This window comes from Ascaphus truei, chromosome 14 (assembly GCF_040206685.1).
Source record: "Ascaphus truei isolate aAscTru1 chromosome 14, aAscTru1.hap1, whole genome shotgun sequence".
Lineage (NCBI taxonomy): Eukaryota > Metazoa > Chordata > Amphibia > Anura > Ascaphidae > Ascaphus > Ascaphus truei.
Genome location: NC_134496.1, coordinates 7,266,929 through 7,282,713, shown reverse-complemented (window position 1 = coordinate 7,282,713; position 15,785 = coordinate 7,266,929). Strand labels below are relative to the sequence as shown.

At 49.6% G+C, this 15,785-nt stretch overlaps 1 protein-coding gene across 6 annotated transcripts in view; it reads right to left on the bottom strand.

Moving 5' to 3' along the window:
- MYO7B (myosin VIIB) overlaps window positions 1-15,785 on the bottom strand; it is a 234,965-nt gene that overhangs the window by 54,955 nt on the left and 164,225 nt on the right. For all 6 annotated transcript variants that reach the window (XM_075569626.1, XM_075569627.1, XM_075569629.1 and 3 more), the window contains 4 exons: window positions 13,978-14,145; window positions 10,951-11,068; window positions 9,688-9,814; window positions 23-231 (listed from right to left, as the gene is read on the bottom strand). In XM_075569626.1, the coding sequence (XP_075425741.1) occupies window positions 23-231; window positions 9,688-9,814; window positions 10,951-11,068; window positions 13,978-14,145 (622 nt within the window). The remainder of the gene's footprint in view (window positions 1-22; window positions 232-9,687; window positions 9,815-10,950; window positions 11,069-13,977; window positions 14,146-15,785) is intronic.

The following is a 15,785-nucleotide window of genomic DNA, read 5'->3' as shown; positions in this document are numbered from 1 at the left end:
AATCTACGTGCTCAGTAGTAACCTGTCTGTGTTTTCTGCCTGGGACCTGATGATTCCTCCAATGCCCTGGAGCTGTCCTGCAGGGCCACTGCATACTGAGACCTCTCCTTCAGCCCTGCCAGGAAGGTTAGGAGCAGGTGAGCAATCTCTTCACTGTGCTGTGTAGTCAGAACGAATTCCTCTCCCCGCAGCGTGTTTAAAATACAGCTCTGACCGAATGACTTCTCAGCCCTGGAAAGCAGGAGGGACACAGGAACAAGACACCGTATCAGAACAGGCCCCACTAAGCTCGTCAACCTCTCAGCATCGGGCCACTTGTATCATTCACTATCATTACTTTATTTATAGGAATAACTTTATTTATATAGCGCTTTTATCGCAATGGGACTCAAAGCTCTTCAGTTACAAAAAGGGGAAAAATGGAAAGAAGGAAACATGTGAGGTTTTAAACGAGACCAAACACAGGGGAAGATATAATACAGGATGGGACGGTGCTGTAGCTATTCAATGCCGGACAGGTGGTGGTTCGTTAATTAAATGCCTGGGTAAGCAGGTAGGTCCTGAGCCTGTGTTTATAGATTCCCAGAGAGGGGGTCTCTCGCACTGTACGAGGCAGGCGGTCCCAGAGAGGGGGTCTCGGACTGTACGAGGCAGACGGTGCCAGAGAGGGGGTCTCTCGGACTGTACGAGGCAGACGGTGCCAGAGAGGGGGTCTCTCAGACTGTACGAGGCAGACTGTCCCAGAGAGGGGGTCTCGGACTGTACGAGGCAGACGGTCCCAGAGAGGGGGGCTCTCGGACTGTAAGAAGCAGACGGTCCCACAGAGGCGGTCTCTCGGACTGTACGAGGCAGGCGGTCCCAGAGAGGGGGTCTCTCGGACTGTACGAGGAAGACGGTCCCAGAGAGGTGGTCTCTCGGACTGTACGAGGCAGACGGTCCCACAGAGGGGGTCTCTCGGACTGTACGAGGCAGATGGTCCCAGAGTGGGGGTCTCGGACTGTACGAGGCAGACGGTCCCAGAGAGGGGGTCTCTCGGACTGTACGAGGCAGACGGTCCCAGAGAGGGGGTCTCTCGGACTGTACGAGGCAGACGGTCCCAGAGAGGGGGTCTCTCGGACTGTACGAGGCAGACGGTCCCAGAGAGGGGGTCTCTCGGACTGTACGAGGCAGACGGTGCCAGAGAGAGGGTCTCTCGGACTGTACGAGGCAGACGGTCCCAGAGAGAGGGTCTCTCGGACTGTACGAGGCAGACGGTCCCAGAGAGGGGGTCTCGGACTGTACGGGGCAGACGGTCCCAGAGAGGGGGTGTCTCGGACTGTATGAGGCAGGCGGTCCCAGAGAGGGGGTCTCTCGGACTGTATGAGGCAGACGGTCCCAGAGAGGGGGTCTCTCGGACTGTACGAGGCAGACGGTCCCAGAGAGGGGGTCTCGGACTGTACGAGGCAGACGGTCCCAGAGAGGGGGTCTCTCGGACTGTACGAGGCAGACGGTCCCAGAGAGGGGGTGTCTTGGACTGTACGAGGCAGACGGTCCCAGAGAGGGGGTCTCTCGGACTGTACGAGGCAGACGGTCCCAGAGAGGGGGTCTCTCGGACTGTACGAAGCAGACGGTCCCACAGAGGGGGTCTCTCGGACTGTACGAGGCAGACGGTCCCAGAGAGGGGGTCTCTCGGACTGTACGAGGCAGACGGTCCCACAGAGGGGGTCTCTCGGACTGTACGAGGCAGGCGGTCCCAGAGAGGGGGTCTCTCGGCCTGTACGAGGAAGACGGTCCCAGAGAGGGGGTCTCGGACTGTACGAGGCAGGCGGTCCCAGAGAGGGGGTCTCTCGGACTGTACGAGGCAGACGGTCCAAGAGAGGGGGTCTCTCGGACTGTACGAGGCAGACGGTCCCAGAGAGGGGGTGTTTCGGACTGTACGAGGCAGACGGTCCCAGAGAGGGGGTCTCGGACTGTACGAGGCAGACTGTCCCAGAGAGGGGGTCTCTCGGACTGTACGAGGCAGGCGGTCCCAGAGAGGGGTTCTCTCGGACTGTACGAGGCAGACGGTCCCAGAGAGGGGGTCTCTCAGACTGTACGAGGCAGGCGGTCCCAGAGAGGGGGTCTCTCGGACTGTACGAGGCAGGCGGTCCCAGAGAGGGGGTCTCTCGGACTGTACGAGGCAGACGATCCCAGAGAGGGGGTCTCTCGGACTGTACGAGGCAGACGGTCCCAGAGAGGGGGTCTCTCGGACTGTACGAGGCAGACGGTCCCAGAGAGGGGGTCTCTCGGACTGTACGAGGCAGACGGTCCCAGAGAGGGGGTCTCTCGGACTGTACGAGGCAGACGGTGCCAGAGAGAGGGTCTCTCGGACTGTACGAGGCAGACGGTCCCAGAGAGAGGGTCTCTCGGACTGTACGAGGCAGACGGTCCCAGAGAGGGGGTCTCGGACTGTACGGGGCAGACGGTCCCAGAGAGGGGGTGTCTCGGACTGTATGAGGCAGGCGGTCCCAGAGAGGGGGTCTCTCGGACTGTATGAGGCAGACGGTCCCAGAGAGGGGGTCTCTCGGACTGTACGAGGCAGACGGTCCCAGAGAGGGGGTCTCGGACTGTACGAGGCAGACGGTCCCAGAGAGGGGGTCTCTCGGACTGTACGAGGCAGACGGTCCCAGAGAGGGGGTGTCTTGGACTGTACGAGGCAGACGGTCCCAGAGAGGGGGTCTCTCGGACTGTACGAGGCAGACGGTCCCAGAGAGGGGGTCTCTCGGACTGTACGAAGCAGACGGTCCCACAGAGGGGGTCTCTCGGACTGTACGAGGCAGACGGTCCCAGAGAGGGGGTCTCTCGGACTGTACGAGGCAGACGGTCCCACAGAGGGGGTCTCTCGGACTGTACGAGGCAGGCGGTCCCAGAGAGGGGGTCTCTCGGCCTGTACGAGGAAGACGGTCCCAGAGAGGGGGTCTCGGACTGTACGAGGCAGGCGGTCCCAGAGAGGGGGTCTCTCGGACTGTACGAGGCAGACGGTCCAAGAGAGGGGGTCTCTCGGACTGTACGAGGCAGACGGTCCCAGAGAGGGGGTGTTTCGGACTGTACGAGGCAGACGGTCCCAGAGAGGGGGTCTCGGACTGTACGAGGCAGACTGTCCCAGAGAGGGGGTCTCTCGGACTGTACGAGGCAGGCGGTCCCAGAGAGGGGTTCTCTCGGACTGTACGAGGCAGACGGTCCCAGAGAGGGGGTCTCTCAGACTGTACGAGGCAGGCGGTCCCAGAGAGGGGGTCTCTCGGACTGTACGAGGCAGGCGGTCCCAGAGAGGGGGTCTCTCGGACTGTACGAGGCAGACGATCCCAGAGAGGGGGTCTCTCGGACTGTACGAGGCAGACGGTCCCAGAGAGGGGGTCTCTCGGACTGTACGAGGCAGACGGTCCCACAGAGGGGGTCTCTCGGACTGTACGAGGCAGGCGGTCCCAGAGAGGGGGTCTCTCGGACTGTACGAGGCAGACGGTCCCAGAGAGGGGGTCTCTCGGACTGTACGAGGCAGACGGTCCCAGAGAGGGGGTCTCTCGGACTGTACGAGGAAGACGGTCCCAGAGAGGGGGTCTCTCGGATTGTACGAGGCAGAGGGTCCCAGAGAGGGGGCCTCTCGGACTGTACGAGGCAGACGGTCCCAGAGAGGGGGTCTCTCGGACTGTATGAGGCAGACGGTCCCAGAGAGGGGGTCTCTCGGACTGTACGAGGCAGACGGTCCCAGAGAGGGGGTCTCGGACTGTACGAGGCAGACGGTCCCAGAGAGGGGGTCTCTCGGACTGTACGAGGCAGACGGTCCCAGAGAGGGGGTGTCTTGGACTGTACGAGGCAGACGGTCCCAGAGAGGGGGTCTCTCGGACTGTACGAGGCAGACGGTCCCAGAGAGGGGGTCTCTCGGACTGTACGAAGCAGACGGTCCCACAGAGGGGGTCTCTCGGACTGTACGAGGCAGACGGTCCCAGAGAGGGGGTCTCTCGGACTGTACGAGGCAGACGGTCCCACAGAGGGGGTCTCTCGGACTGTACGAGGCAGGCGGTCCCAGAGAGGGGGTCTCTCGGCCTGTACGAGGAAGACGGTCCCAGAGAGGGGGTCTCGGACTGTACGAGGCAGGCGGTCCCAGAGAGGGGGTCTCTCGGACTGTACGAGGCAGACGGTCCAAGAGAGGGGGTCTCTCGGACTGTACGAGGCAGACGGTCCCAGAGAGGGGGTGTCTCGGACTGTACGAGGCAGACGGTCCCAGAGAGGGGGTCTCGGACTGTACGAGGCAGACTGTCCCAGAGAGGGGGTCTCTCGGACTGTACGAGGCAGGCGGTCCCAGAGAGGGGTTCTCTCGGACTGTACGAGGCAGACGGTCCCAGAGAGGGGGTCTCTCAGACTGTACGAGGCAGGCGGTCCCAGAGAGGGGGTCTCTCGGACTGTACGAGGCAGGCGGTCCCAGAGAGGGGGTCTCTCGGACTGTACGAGGCAGACGATCCCAGAGAGGGGGTCTCTCGGACTGTACGAGGCAGACGGTCCCAGAGAGGGGGTCTCTCGGACTGTATGAGGCAGACGGTCCCACAGAGGGGGTCTCTCGGACTGTACGAGGCAGGCGGTCCCAGAGAGGGGGTCTCTCGGACTGTACGAGGCAGACGGTCCCAGAGAGGGGGTCTCTCGGACTGTACGAGGCAGACGGTCCCAGAGAGGGGGTCTCTCGGACTGTACGAGGAAGACGGTCCCAGAGAGGGGGTCTCTCGGATTGTACGAGGCAGAGGGTCCCAGAGAGGGGGCCTCTCGGACTGTACGAGGCAGACGGTCCCAGAGAGGGGGTCTCTCGGACTGTATGAGGCAGACGGTCCCAGAGAGGGGGTCTCTTGGACTGTACGAGGCAGACGGTCCCAGAGAGAGGGTCTCTCGGACTGTACGAGGCAGGCGGTCCCAGAGAGGGGGTCTCTCGGCATGTACGAGGCAGACGGTCCCAGAGAGGGGGTCTCTCGGACTGTACGAGGCAGACGGTCCCAGAGAGCGGGAGCAGCGTGGCTAAAATGGTCCATATTTGCCATTCCACAAAACACCTTGTGGCATTGGAATGCACCTTCCAGAATATTCAATAAGTTATCTTCTGGTGTTGGAAGGCGTCTTATGGGAAACATTGTTTATTAAATAGTCTGTGGGCAGCGTTATTACGTCCTGCCGTGTTTGATACTTGATTTGGTTATTTTAACCCATTGCAACTAGGCCATCTGCATTGTCATTCATTCATTGTATGGAGGAAATCAGAACTCCAACTGGTGGAATTCATGGTGACTCTACGGTTACAATGCACGTGTGACATCAGAATTCCTATCAGCGCAGTAGTGTTGCAGATACCGATATTACAGATATTACAGCTATTACCGATATTACAGATATTACAGATAGTAAATCTACACTTTGATAAAAGCAATGAGAGGAGCAGCTGGGCAGTTATGTTTCTCTAGTTCAGAGGTGGACAACTCTAGTCCTCAAGGGCCACCAACAGGCCAGGTATTAGGGATATCTCTGCTTCAGCACAGGTGGATAAATCTGTGGCTCAGTCAATAAGGGCAGAAGTGCCTGAATGATGGAGATTGGAAGAGAATGCCGAATAAACCATGGAAGAAAATGTACCACAGGTGGGAAGGGGTAAAGCACTAATGATCACAGAGAGGAGCAGATCGCAATGCTAATTGGTGGGTTGATAGGCTCAATGTCGCATTGCTTCCCCACCCTTAATAACATTCTGGCAATCACCAAAATCAGGTACAAAAGCCTGATCAGAACGGCACAAAACCCTGGGACATGTTACATTCATAACTCTGCCCCTATCCAGAGACTGAGATCAAACACACAGGCAAAAGATTCATCATATTCCCATAGATCCTACTCCTCATCCTACGGAAGCAGAGACACATGATTTACTGCAGGAAATGTGCAGCGGATGTTATACTGCGGAGATCCGTAGAGCACATTGAACTTTCACTGACATAAGGCGGACAATGGTCCCTATTCAGTGTGCTGTGAGATGGTCTTGTTCATGCTCAGGAAGATTACATCTTCATTATAATGATATAAATATTATATTTTTTTCTTATACAGTGCTACAATATACACAGCACTGTATTAAGAGTTTTGCAGACACAGTGAGTGCCTGGTCTGAAGAGCTTACAATTCAATGTTGGTAAAGGTAGATAAAGTGAAACGATATGTACATTAATGGCGCTATATAAATTAAGACATATACATAAAGTGAGTTGTCTAACATCACAAGGAGTTGACGCTGTCATTCCTACTGGGTTTAACCCACATCAAAGTCAGTGACATCCCGCTGTGCTACGCCTAAAGCGTTCCCGATCAAGATGAAGACGGATTGAATTCATGCTGAATATTTCTTCTCATATTTAAATATAACAACTGTGGAGGAGAAAGAACCCCAATTGTGTAGCACTCTCCCACTGAACTTGGATGATAAGTGTGGAAATGAAAATATATAATTTATTAGAGACAACCGATAAAATAAAGGACTTTAAAATAAACAATGTAATACAGAGTTATAGTATAAAACCCTGTGCCTTGGTGTATGACTATATACAACCAACTACCAAGGAAAACTTGGGTACAAAGGAGGGGGGGGGGGAAAGATGTCAAACCATGGATAAAATGCCAAATGCTGGTCTGGGTACACCAATGGTCACAATATATAACTTAAATGTTCATAGAAACCGGTGGGTGATGCTATAACCACTTTATATAAATATTGATCTGTGTGATCATGTGGCCTAGAACAACAGAGGGGTAGGTGAACCGAGGTGATATTGGTTGGCAACAAATCACCAAAGTGACAGTAGCCTGCTGTATGGGTACAAATGAACCTGCAGTGGTTAATAAAACAGTAATCTGGAGTACCACAACACGTGTGTGAGCCAGGATCTTGGTATAGCAGATCTGTGCAGACACTAGAGACACAGAGTCAAGAACAGCTATATAATAGACTAGCTGAGAGACCCGGCGTTGCCCGGAATGTAAATAGATAAAATAAATTGATGTTGTTTAAAATAAAAAGTATAATTTTTAGTAGTTCCAGTTGGAGCAAAGATATAAAAACAAAACCACAACTACACTGTGTGAGTAATAAATGTAGGCCAACTACACACTGACTGAGAAACTTCTGATCTCTCTGATCTGATATCAATAAAGGGCGGAGCCAAAATGATAGTAGGCATGAAATGACAGTTAGTGAGGAGATTCTCACAGCAGCCATTTTGTGTAAAGACAGATTAATTTCTACATACATAATAAGACTATTGCATATTAGCATGTGAAAGCAAATAAATAACAATATTTGTAGGCATTAAATGACAGTGAGGAGATTCTCACAGCAGCCATTTTGTGTAAGGACAGATTAATTTCTACAAAACATATGTTGTTTTTATTCCCTTTTCAGTGAAGCAAATAAATAACAACATGTATAGGCATTAAATTACAGTTAGTGAGGAGATACTCACAGCAGCCACTTAATATTGTAAAATGTAGATTCCAACTTATCCCTTTAAGAGATGTAACATTCATCTAATATGGATCTCATGTGATATTTGGTGAAGAAGCATGGTCTCAGGTGTGAGTGTGTGTGTACACAGGGGTGACAGTGAGTGTGTGTGAAGCATGGTCTCAGGTGTGAGTGTGTGTGTGTGTACACAGGGGGTTACAGTGAGTGTGTGTGAAGCATGGTCTCAGGTGTGTGTGTGTGTGTGTGTGTACACAGGGGTGACAGTGAGTGTGTGTAGACAGGGGTGACAGTGTGAGATGGATGAAAGTTACCTTGGACTCCGCAGGGGTTCTCTGGGGGTATGGTGTGTCAGTGAGAGTGTGTGACAGTGAAGTAGGCGTGTGTCAGTGATGTCACTGTACCTTTTGGCCAATGAGAGTCGTGTGGGAGGCTGACTATGGGCGGGCGGACACAGGGACCAATGTCTGTGTGTGTCTATGTGTGTGTCACAGTGGAGCGTACCTCTTGGCCAATGAGAGTCGCGGGGGCGCGGGCGGACACAGGGACCAATCAGATTCGCCGCATCTAGCACCAACCTTTCGATTTTATATATTAAGATTGTAGCATTGCTGCAGTTCCCATCGGCAAGAGGGAGCCCGCAACATACCGACACACTGTGCTACACAATGTAGAAGAAAGTTTGTACCCAAGTTTTCCTCGGTAGTTGGTTGTATATAGTCATACACCAAGGCACAGTGTTTTATACTATAACACTGTTAACCAGGATGTATTCCTTATCCGGGGTTATTACACTGCTGTTGGTTCTTTAATGTGCCACTGCATTGCTTATTTTAAAGCCCTTTATTTTATTGGTTGTCTCTAATAAATGATATATTTGAATTTCCACACTTATCATCCAAGTTCAGGGAGAGAGTGCTACACATATTGGGGTTCCTTCTTCTCCACAGTTGTTATAGCCCTTTTGCCCCAAATAGCACCCTCGCGTTTATATTACCACATCATATTAAGCTGTAGCGGGGGTTTCTCTCTAGTTTGTCTCCAATATACAGGGGTTGCCTTGACCCCTTATCTCGCCCTCAGCTCGCTACAATACTTCATAGAGTATGTCAGGATTCTTATCCAGTCTCCCAAATGACCAGGACTGGCTCACAGAGGCTGAAAGTCTGTTCTCATCAAACACCTAATGTTCAACCAGATATCTCTAATTTCTTTTGAGTTGGACAAAACATATAGATCTCAGTTAAGAACTTGGTGGGAGGTCTTTAGCTTTCAAAACTATCTTAAAGCTGATATCATCCCAAGAGGATTTAGGGTTAACCTCCCCCCAGCGCATCACATTACAGGTGATAACCACTCCTGGGAGCTAGTTCTCATGCAATGCTCGATCATGCTAATGCAGTTCTTGGTTAATTACCAAAAAGATAAACTTACTACATTGAACACTGAACTAGAGAGCAAACTCAAAGAAGTTGAGAACTGGCAGTCCAATCCCAAATTCAACGATCCAGAGACAAAAGTGAAGTCCAACATTGAAAAATTAAGCTGCTCCCGAACTTAAAGAAAGGAAAAGATGCAAATTCATTAGGGATGCAAAGGACTTCAAAGAGGGAACAATTTGTAGATACAAATTCGCAACCAAAGCCAAAACTCAGAAACCCCCAATTAACTATCAGAACTCGTCAACAGAGTGGGAGATTTCCGATAGTGAGGAGGAGAGACAGGACCCAGGTGAAGGGCCTTCTGGTACACACCCCCTTGGTTCCTTTTTTAGAACAGCCGAAATCAGGAGTAGAAGCACGAGGTAGGGGAAGACCAGAAGGGGGAAAGCTGTTACCAATACTTTAAAATGAATGATCAGTTTGATGCTGAAAGTTTTGCCAGTGCTGATTTCATTCTGATGTATAAGAAATAGGTGGATATATTGGCATTGCCAGACAATAAGGTGCTAAAAACATGTTAAAAGACTGGCAGTAGACATAGCTGAGTTTGTTATACTGCAGGTCGGGGCGCCAGGGGGACACGCATGAATGTTCCTTTGGGGCAAAACCCACCAGATTTAGCACAGAACAAAATGCAGTTGAAAACTCATTGAAAGCAATAATTTCTCCGCAAGAGCCTTACACCAAAGAAACGTTACTACAGGAAACCCACAGTCTGTTTCAGGGAAACATCGCCGATAGCCTCACCTCTTGGTGCGGATGCCAATTAAATCGATGAACGACAGATCCAGCAGCTTCTTCTCGGTCTCATCCAGGAAGCTCAGACCCTTCCAGTTTATTGCCAAAATGAAATGGTTCCTACTGATGCTCGGCCCTGCAGGTGAGGGGTGGTGGAAGTCATAGAGGGGAAAGAGGTTTCTTTAGCCCCCATTATGGCGGGGTCGGGCACAAACCCATACAGAATCCCCACACACTGGGGAACTTACACACATACTGATGGCCCAACAGGAAAATGCAGTGGGACAGCACAAGCCCCACCCAGTAGCGGGGGATTCGGAAATGTTAGCAACAGGTTCTCTCTCGCCACGTTTATTTATTTTGGACAATAATCATCCGTGGAATAGCGCGAGCAATAATTGCGACACTGGAACGTGAATAGCAGACGTACAGCTGAAGACCAATGAGCTGTAAATACTGACATTTTTCACACAGCCTGTGCTCTATAGTCTTATTTTCTGCACCAAAATAACTAAATATTAATGTGTCTCTGCTAATAGAGGGGTATATTTAGGAGCCCATGTTAGACAGGTTTTGAGTTTCTCAGGTATACCAACCCTCCCCCCCTGCATCTCACATCACCCTCCCCCCTGCATCTCACATCACCCTCCCCCCCTGCATCTCACATCACCCTCCCCCCTGCATCTCACATCACCCTCCCCCCTGCATCTCACATCACCCTCCCCCCCTGCATCTCACATCACCCTCCCCCCCTGCATCTCACATCACCCTCCCCCCCTGCATCTCACATCACCCTCCCCCTGCATCTCATATCACCCTCTGCCCCCCCTCACAGCTCACCCAGATATTCCCCTCACATCTCCCCCAGACCTCCCCTTGACCTCAAAGTACCAAGTGGGACGGCAGCGGCCTCTCCCAGCATGCTCCGGCATCGCATCTTTCCCCTGCAAATCTTTCAATATGGCGCCGCGTTGCCATGACAACGAAACGACGCATAACGTGACGTTCACGTAGTGTCCAGTTGTCATAGCAACTGGCGCCACGTGATGCAGTTACGTCACGTGGCGTCCCCATTGGCATGGCAACGCCATTTGACGCCGCGCAGCCATATTGAGAAGAGATGCAGGGGGGAGATGCCGCCTGCCCGCCGCCCGCACAAGTGAGAGAATTAAGCACCGGTTCGGTGAACTTGTGACATTTTAGGAACAGGTTCGCACGAACCGGTGCAAACCGGATGAATCCCACCACTGGCCCCACCTGCTCTCCTCTTACCTGAGAATTTAGATGCTTCAAAGAACTTTGAAAACAAAAGCGGCCACTGCAATCGGGAGTAGTCCACAAACGCCTCCTTCACCTGCAGAGCTGGGAGCTGCTCCTTCACATACTGGGCCTAGAGTGGGACAATCATTAATCCACAAGAGGATTCACTGGAAAGCCAAGCTACTGTACATACCGGGGCACATGTATCAAGGCAAAAGTGGCGCCATTTGGGGACAAAAATATCAGTCATCAGTGACGCCGCAATTGCAAAATCCCGGAAGGGCTTGGGCCTGCACTCAAAGGGTCAATGGTTCATTCCTACTGTAAGTAGCCCCCCCCCCAAAAAAAAATTACATTTTGTAAACTATTTAACCATCTAATTTGGCTTTCTTAAACAAATTCCCCATATGCAATTAGAACAAACACATTTTTTCATTACCAGTAGAGAGTACATTTTAAATCACTATTTCTGGTTTCAGGTTTAATGATTTGCTTTATCCTCAGATGTGCGGTACAGCCGCGGGGACCAGGTTCCTACCGAGTTATGCAAATCTCTCATGGGAGCGTGGGAGGAAGACCACATTTCTAACAACAATCCATCCGGTGCGAGCCTGGTCCTCTGACATAGATATATAGATGACATATATAAATCGGCTTAAAAACAAACCTTATGGCCAAATGAGAAGACAAGAGAAACTTCACATCTGATAAGATATATCGAGAACGGTAAAAGGGGACATTAAAGAACCCAAAACAAGAGAACGCTAAAGAATGTTTGCCATGCCTTACTCAATTTAATAAAGTCTTTTAGAGTGAAATACGTTTGAAATAAGCATTGGAGCATTCTAAAGTCAGACCCTATTTTAGGCAAATGCCTACCAAAATATTCACAGATCATTTATACCAAGACACCAAATTGAAAAAATAAACTAGCCCCATGTCCCTATAAAGAGCAAAAAATTATCAAGACTAGCACCAATTGGTTAAATGACCTAAAGTTTTCTTTAGCTGCCATGACTGGCTTTCCCATGGCGTAATCATGGCGTTGATAGAACAGATCATTTTTATGCCAAAAGAACAGGTGATATTCTTTAAATACTATGTTATATCTAAGGTTGTCTCACACTTTAACCTGGTCTGTAACTGTTTCATACGCTCATAATATATATTTTCTTTAACTGTGCACGCAATGTCTTGTATATAATGTATACCTTGTTCATTTATGTAACTGTACTTGTAACCATGTATTATTTGTTTTACTCTGTGCCCAGGACATACTTGAAAACGAGAGGTAACTCTCAATGTATTACTTCCTGGTAAAATATTTTCTAAATAAATATTAATTGTCGGAGTACTTATGTAGTTTATCTTTTAGAATGCCAACAACAAGACCGCTAAGAACCAGAATATTCGAGCGTCTTGGTAACATTAGGATAGGCTTAGAAACACAATGTCTCTTTACATTTAAAAAAAAATCCATAACTCTGATTGTAAGGAGATTAAATAGAGAGGCATTGATTTTGCTGCCAAAAATTGGAGCGGTGGGAATAGATTAAAAGATTTATCCCAAAAGGATTTTTAAATTAGGGACTTAGTCCTCACGATTTAAATGTGGATATAGACCATAACTGCTTCCTCATCTAATTGCTCCCACTATTTGGATTCCTTTATATGATTTTTTTAATATGAATTTTTACGATGTTTTAGCTAATAAGTATTTTAATACGATTGTATCTAATTTTTTTACTCTTTTTATGCGATTCCTTAATTTCTAATAATGATATCTCTAATATTAAGCCCCTATGTTGATCATCGTATGTTGGTTCTGTACAGACTATTCTGTCACAAGCTGCGCTGCAATATACCCGCGACAGGCAGTGCTTATGTATTCATCTTGCTTGCGAAAATTTCGGGGACTTCTGCATCAAAATTGTATCACCAAATTGTAACCCCTTAAACATGTCTCTGCCATTAGGAGGGACTGTACCGAATGTATGTATGTATGTCTTTCTTTATATGCACCATGTATGTAGATAGCGCTTCACAGCAGTAATACACATGGCATAATAGGAACAAGTGCTTCATACATACAAGTAACAATAGGAAAAGGAGTCCCTGCCCCGAAGAGCTTACAGTGTAAGTGATAAGTAGAGAGAACTTACAGAGACAGTAGGGGGTGTAATGGTAAGTGCGTCTGCAAGGGGCCAAGATCAGTGCGTGAGATGTATAGTATCAGCCACCGAGCTACTCATATGCGTCATTAAAGAGGTGTGTTTTAAAAAGTGGGTCTTAAAGAGAGGGTGCCAGTCGGGTATTGAGGGGAAGGGCATTCCAGAGGTGTGGGGCAGTGAGTGAGAAAGGCTTAAAGCGGGAGAGGAATTTAGATACAAAGGGGGTAGAGAGAAGACATCTGTGAGCAGAACGCAAGAAGAGTGTAAAGCTTTAAAAGTGAAGAGTTGAGTTTTGTAAGTAATACAGGATTTAATAGGAAACCAGGAGAAGGATTTCAGCAGAAAATTGAGAGAGATTTAAAGCGATTCTGGCAGCAGCGTATAGGATAGATAGAAGGGGAGACAGGTGAGAGGCAGGAAGGCCGGAGAGTAGAAGGGTATAATAGTCGAGATGGGAGAGAATGAGAGTATGTGTTACAGTTTTAGCAGTAGAGCGACAGAGGAAAGGGTGTATCTTTGCTATGTTACAGAGGAAAAATGTACAGGTTTTAGCTACCTTGTGAATGTGAGAGGAGAATGTGAGAGTGAGGAGTCAAATGTGACACCTAGCGCAGCGTGCTTGTGATACTGGTGTATGATAGTACTGCCACCAGAATATGAGGATACACTTTCATTGCAAGAGTACCCCTGCCCTCTCCCTGCAAGACATCTGCCATTCCATTCCTCTGTGACTTCCGCAGCAGAGTAACCTTGTGAGCAAAGAGCAGTGGGTCTCTTAGCATTGCTCACCTGGTCATTGAAACAAAGAACAATGGGTTGCTTTACCTGTCCTTCATCTGAATGGCCCAGTGACCACTAGGTTTCTTACCTTGGCTTGCCTCTCCTTTAACAAACTGGCCCAGTGAGTAGTTGGTTTGGTCTCAAACTGTCGTACAGAAACACAATCCTGCAGGACACGCTGTATGTGCTCATCTTTCAGCAACTCCCCAAATTGAATGTAATGGTGTTTTGCCATCAACTCTGCAAGATCCTCTTCCTGCAAGAGATCAGACACTATATTTGGTCACCCTGCCTTGCACCTTCATGATTAGACTCTGCAAAGCACTGCACCATGAAACACTGCAGAGCAAATTGCTCTCTTCATCACCTCATTCAATGCAGAGTTTTGCTTCATCAAACGAACTCCCTGCAAATAATGATGTGCTCAATAGAATGGTGTTCTTCAGCTCACTGCTTGCCAAGAATCCATCCCCTCAAACGCACTGCCAATAATCCATCCCCTCAAACGCACTGCCAATAATCCATCCCCTCAAACGCACTGCCAATAATCCATCCCCTCAAACGCACTGCCAATAATCCATCCCCTCAAACTCACTGTCAATAATCCATCCCCTCAAACGCACTGCCAATAATCCATCCCCCAAACTCACTGCCAATAATCCATCCCCCAAACTCACTGCCAATAATCCATCCCCCAAACTCACTGCCAATAATCCATTCCCCAAACTCACTGCCAATAATCCATCCCCTTAAACGCACTGCCAATAATCCATCCCCCAAACGCACTGCCAATAATCCATCCCCCAAACTCACTGCCAATAATCCATCCCATCAAACTCACTGCCAAGAATCTATCCCCTCAAACTCACTGCCAATAATCCATCCCCTTAAACGCACTGCCAATAATCCATCCCCCAAACGCACTGCCAATAATCCATCCCCTCAAACGCACTGCCAATAATCCATCCCCTCAAACGCACTGCCAATAATCCATCCCCTCAAACTCACTGTCAATAATCCATCCCCTCAAACGCACTGCCAATAATCCATCCCCCAAACTCACTGCCAATAATCCATCCCCCAAACTCACTGCCAATAATCCATCCCCCAAACTCACTGCCAATAATCCATTCCCCAAACTCACTGCCAATAATCCATCCCCTTAAACGCACTGCCAATAATCCATCCCCCAAACGCACTGCCAATAATCCATCCCCCAAACTCACTGCCAATAATCCATCCCATCAAACTCACTGCCAAGAATCTATCCCCTCAAACTCACTGCCAATAATCCATCCCCTTAAACGCACTGCCAATAATCCATCCCCCAAACGCACTGCCAATAATCCATCCCCCAAACGCACTGCCAATAATCCATCCCCTCAAACGCACTGCCAATAATCCATCCCCTCAAACTCACTGCCAAGAATCCATCCGCCAAACGCACTGCCAATAATCCATCCCCTCAAACACACTGCCAATAATCCATCCACTCAAACGCACTGCCAATAATCCATCCCCTCAAACTCACTGCTAATAATCCATCCCCCAAACTCACTGCCAAAAATCCATCCCCCAAACTCACTGCCAAGAATCCATCCCCCAAACGCACTACCAATAATCCATCCCCCAAACACACTGACAATAATCCATCCCCCAAACGCACTGCCAATAATCCATCCCCCAAACTCACTGCCAAGCATCCATTCCCCAAACGCACTGCCAATAATCCATCCCCCAAACTCACTGCCAATAATCCATCCCCTCAAACGCACTGCCAATAATCCATCCCCTCAAACGCACTGCCAATAATCCATCCCCCAAACGCACTGCCAATAATCCATCCTCCAAACACACTGCCAATAATCCATCCCCCAAACGCACTGCCAATAATCC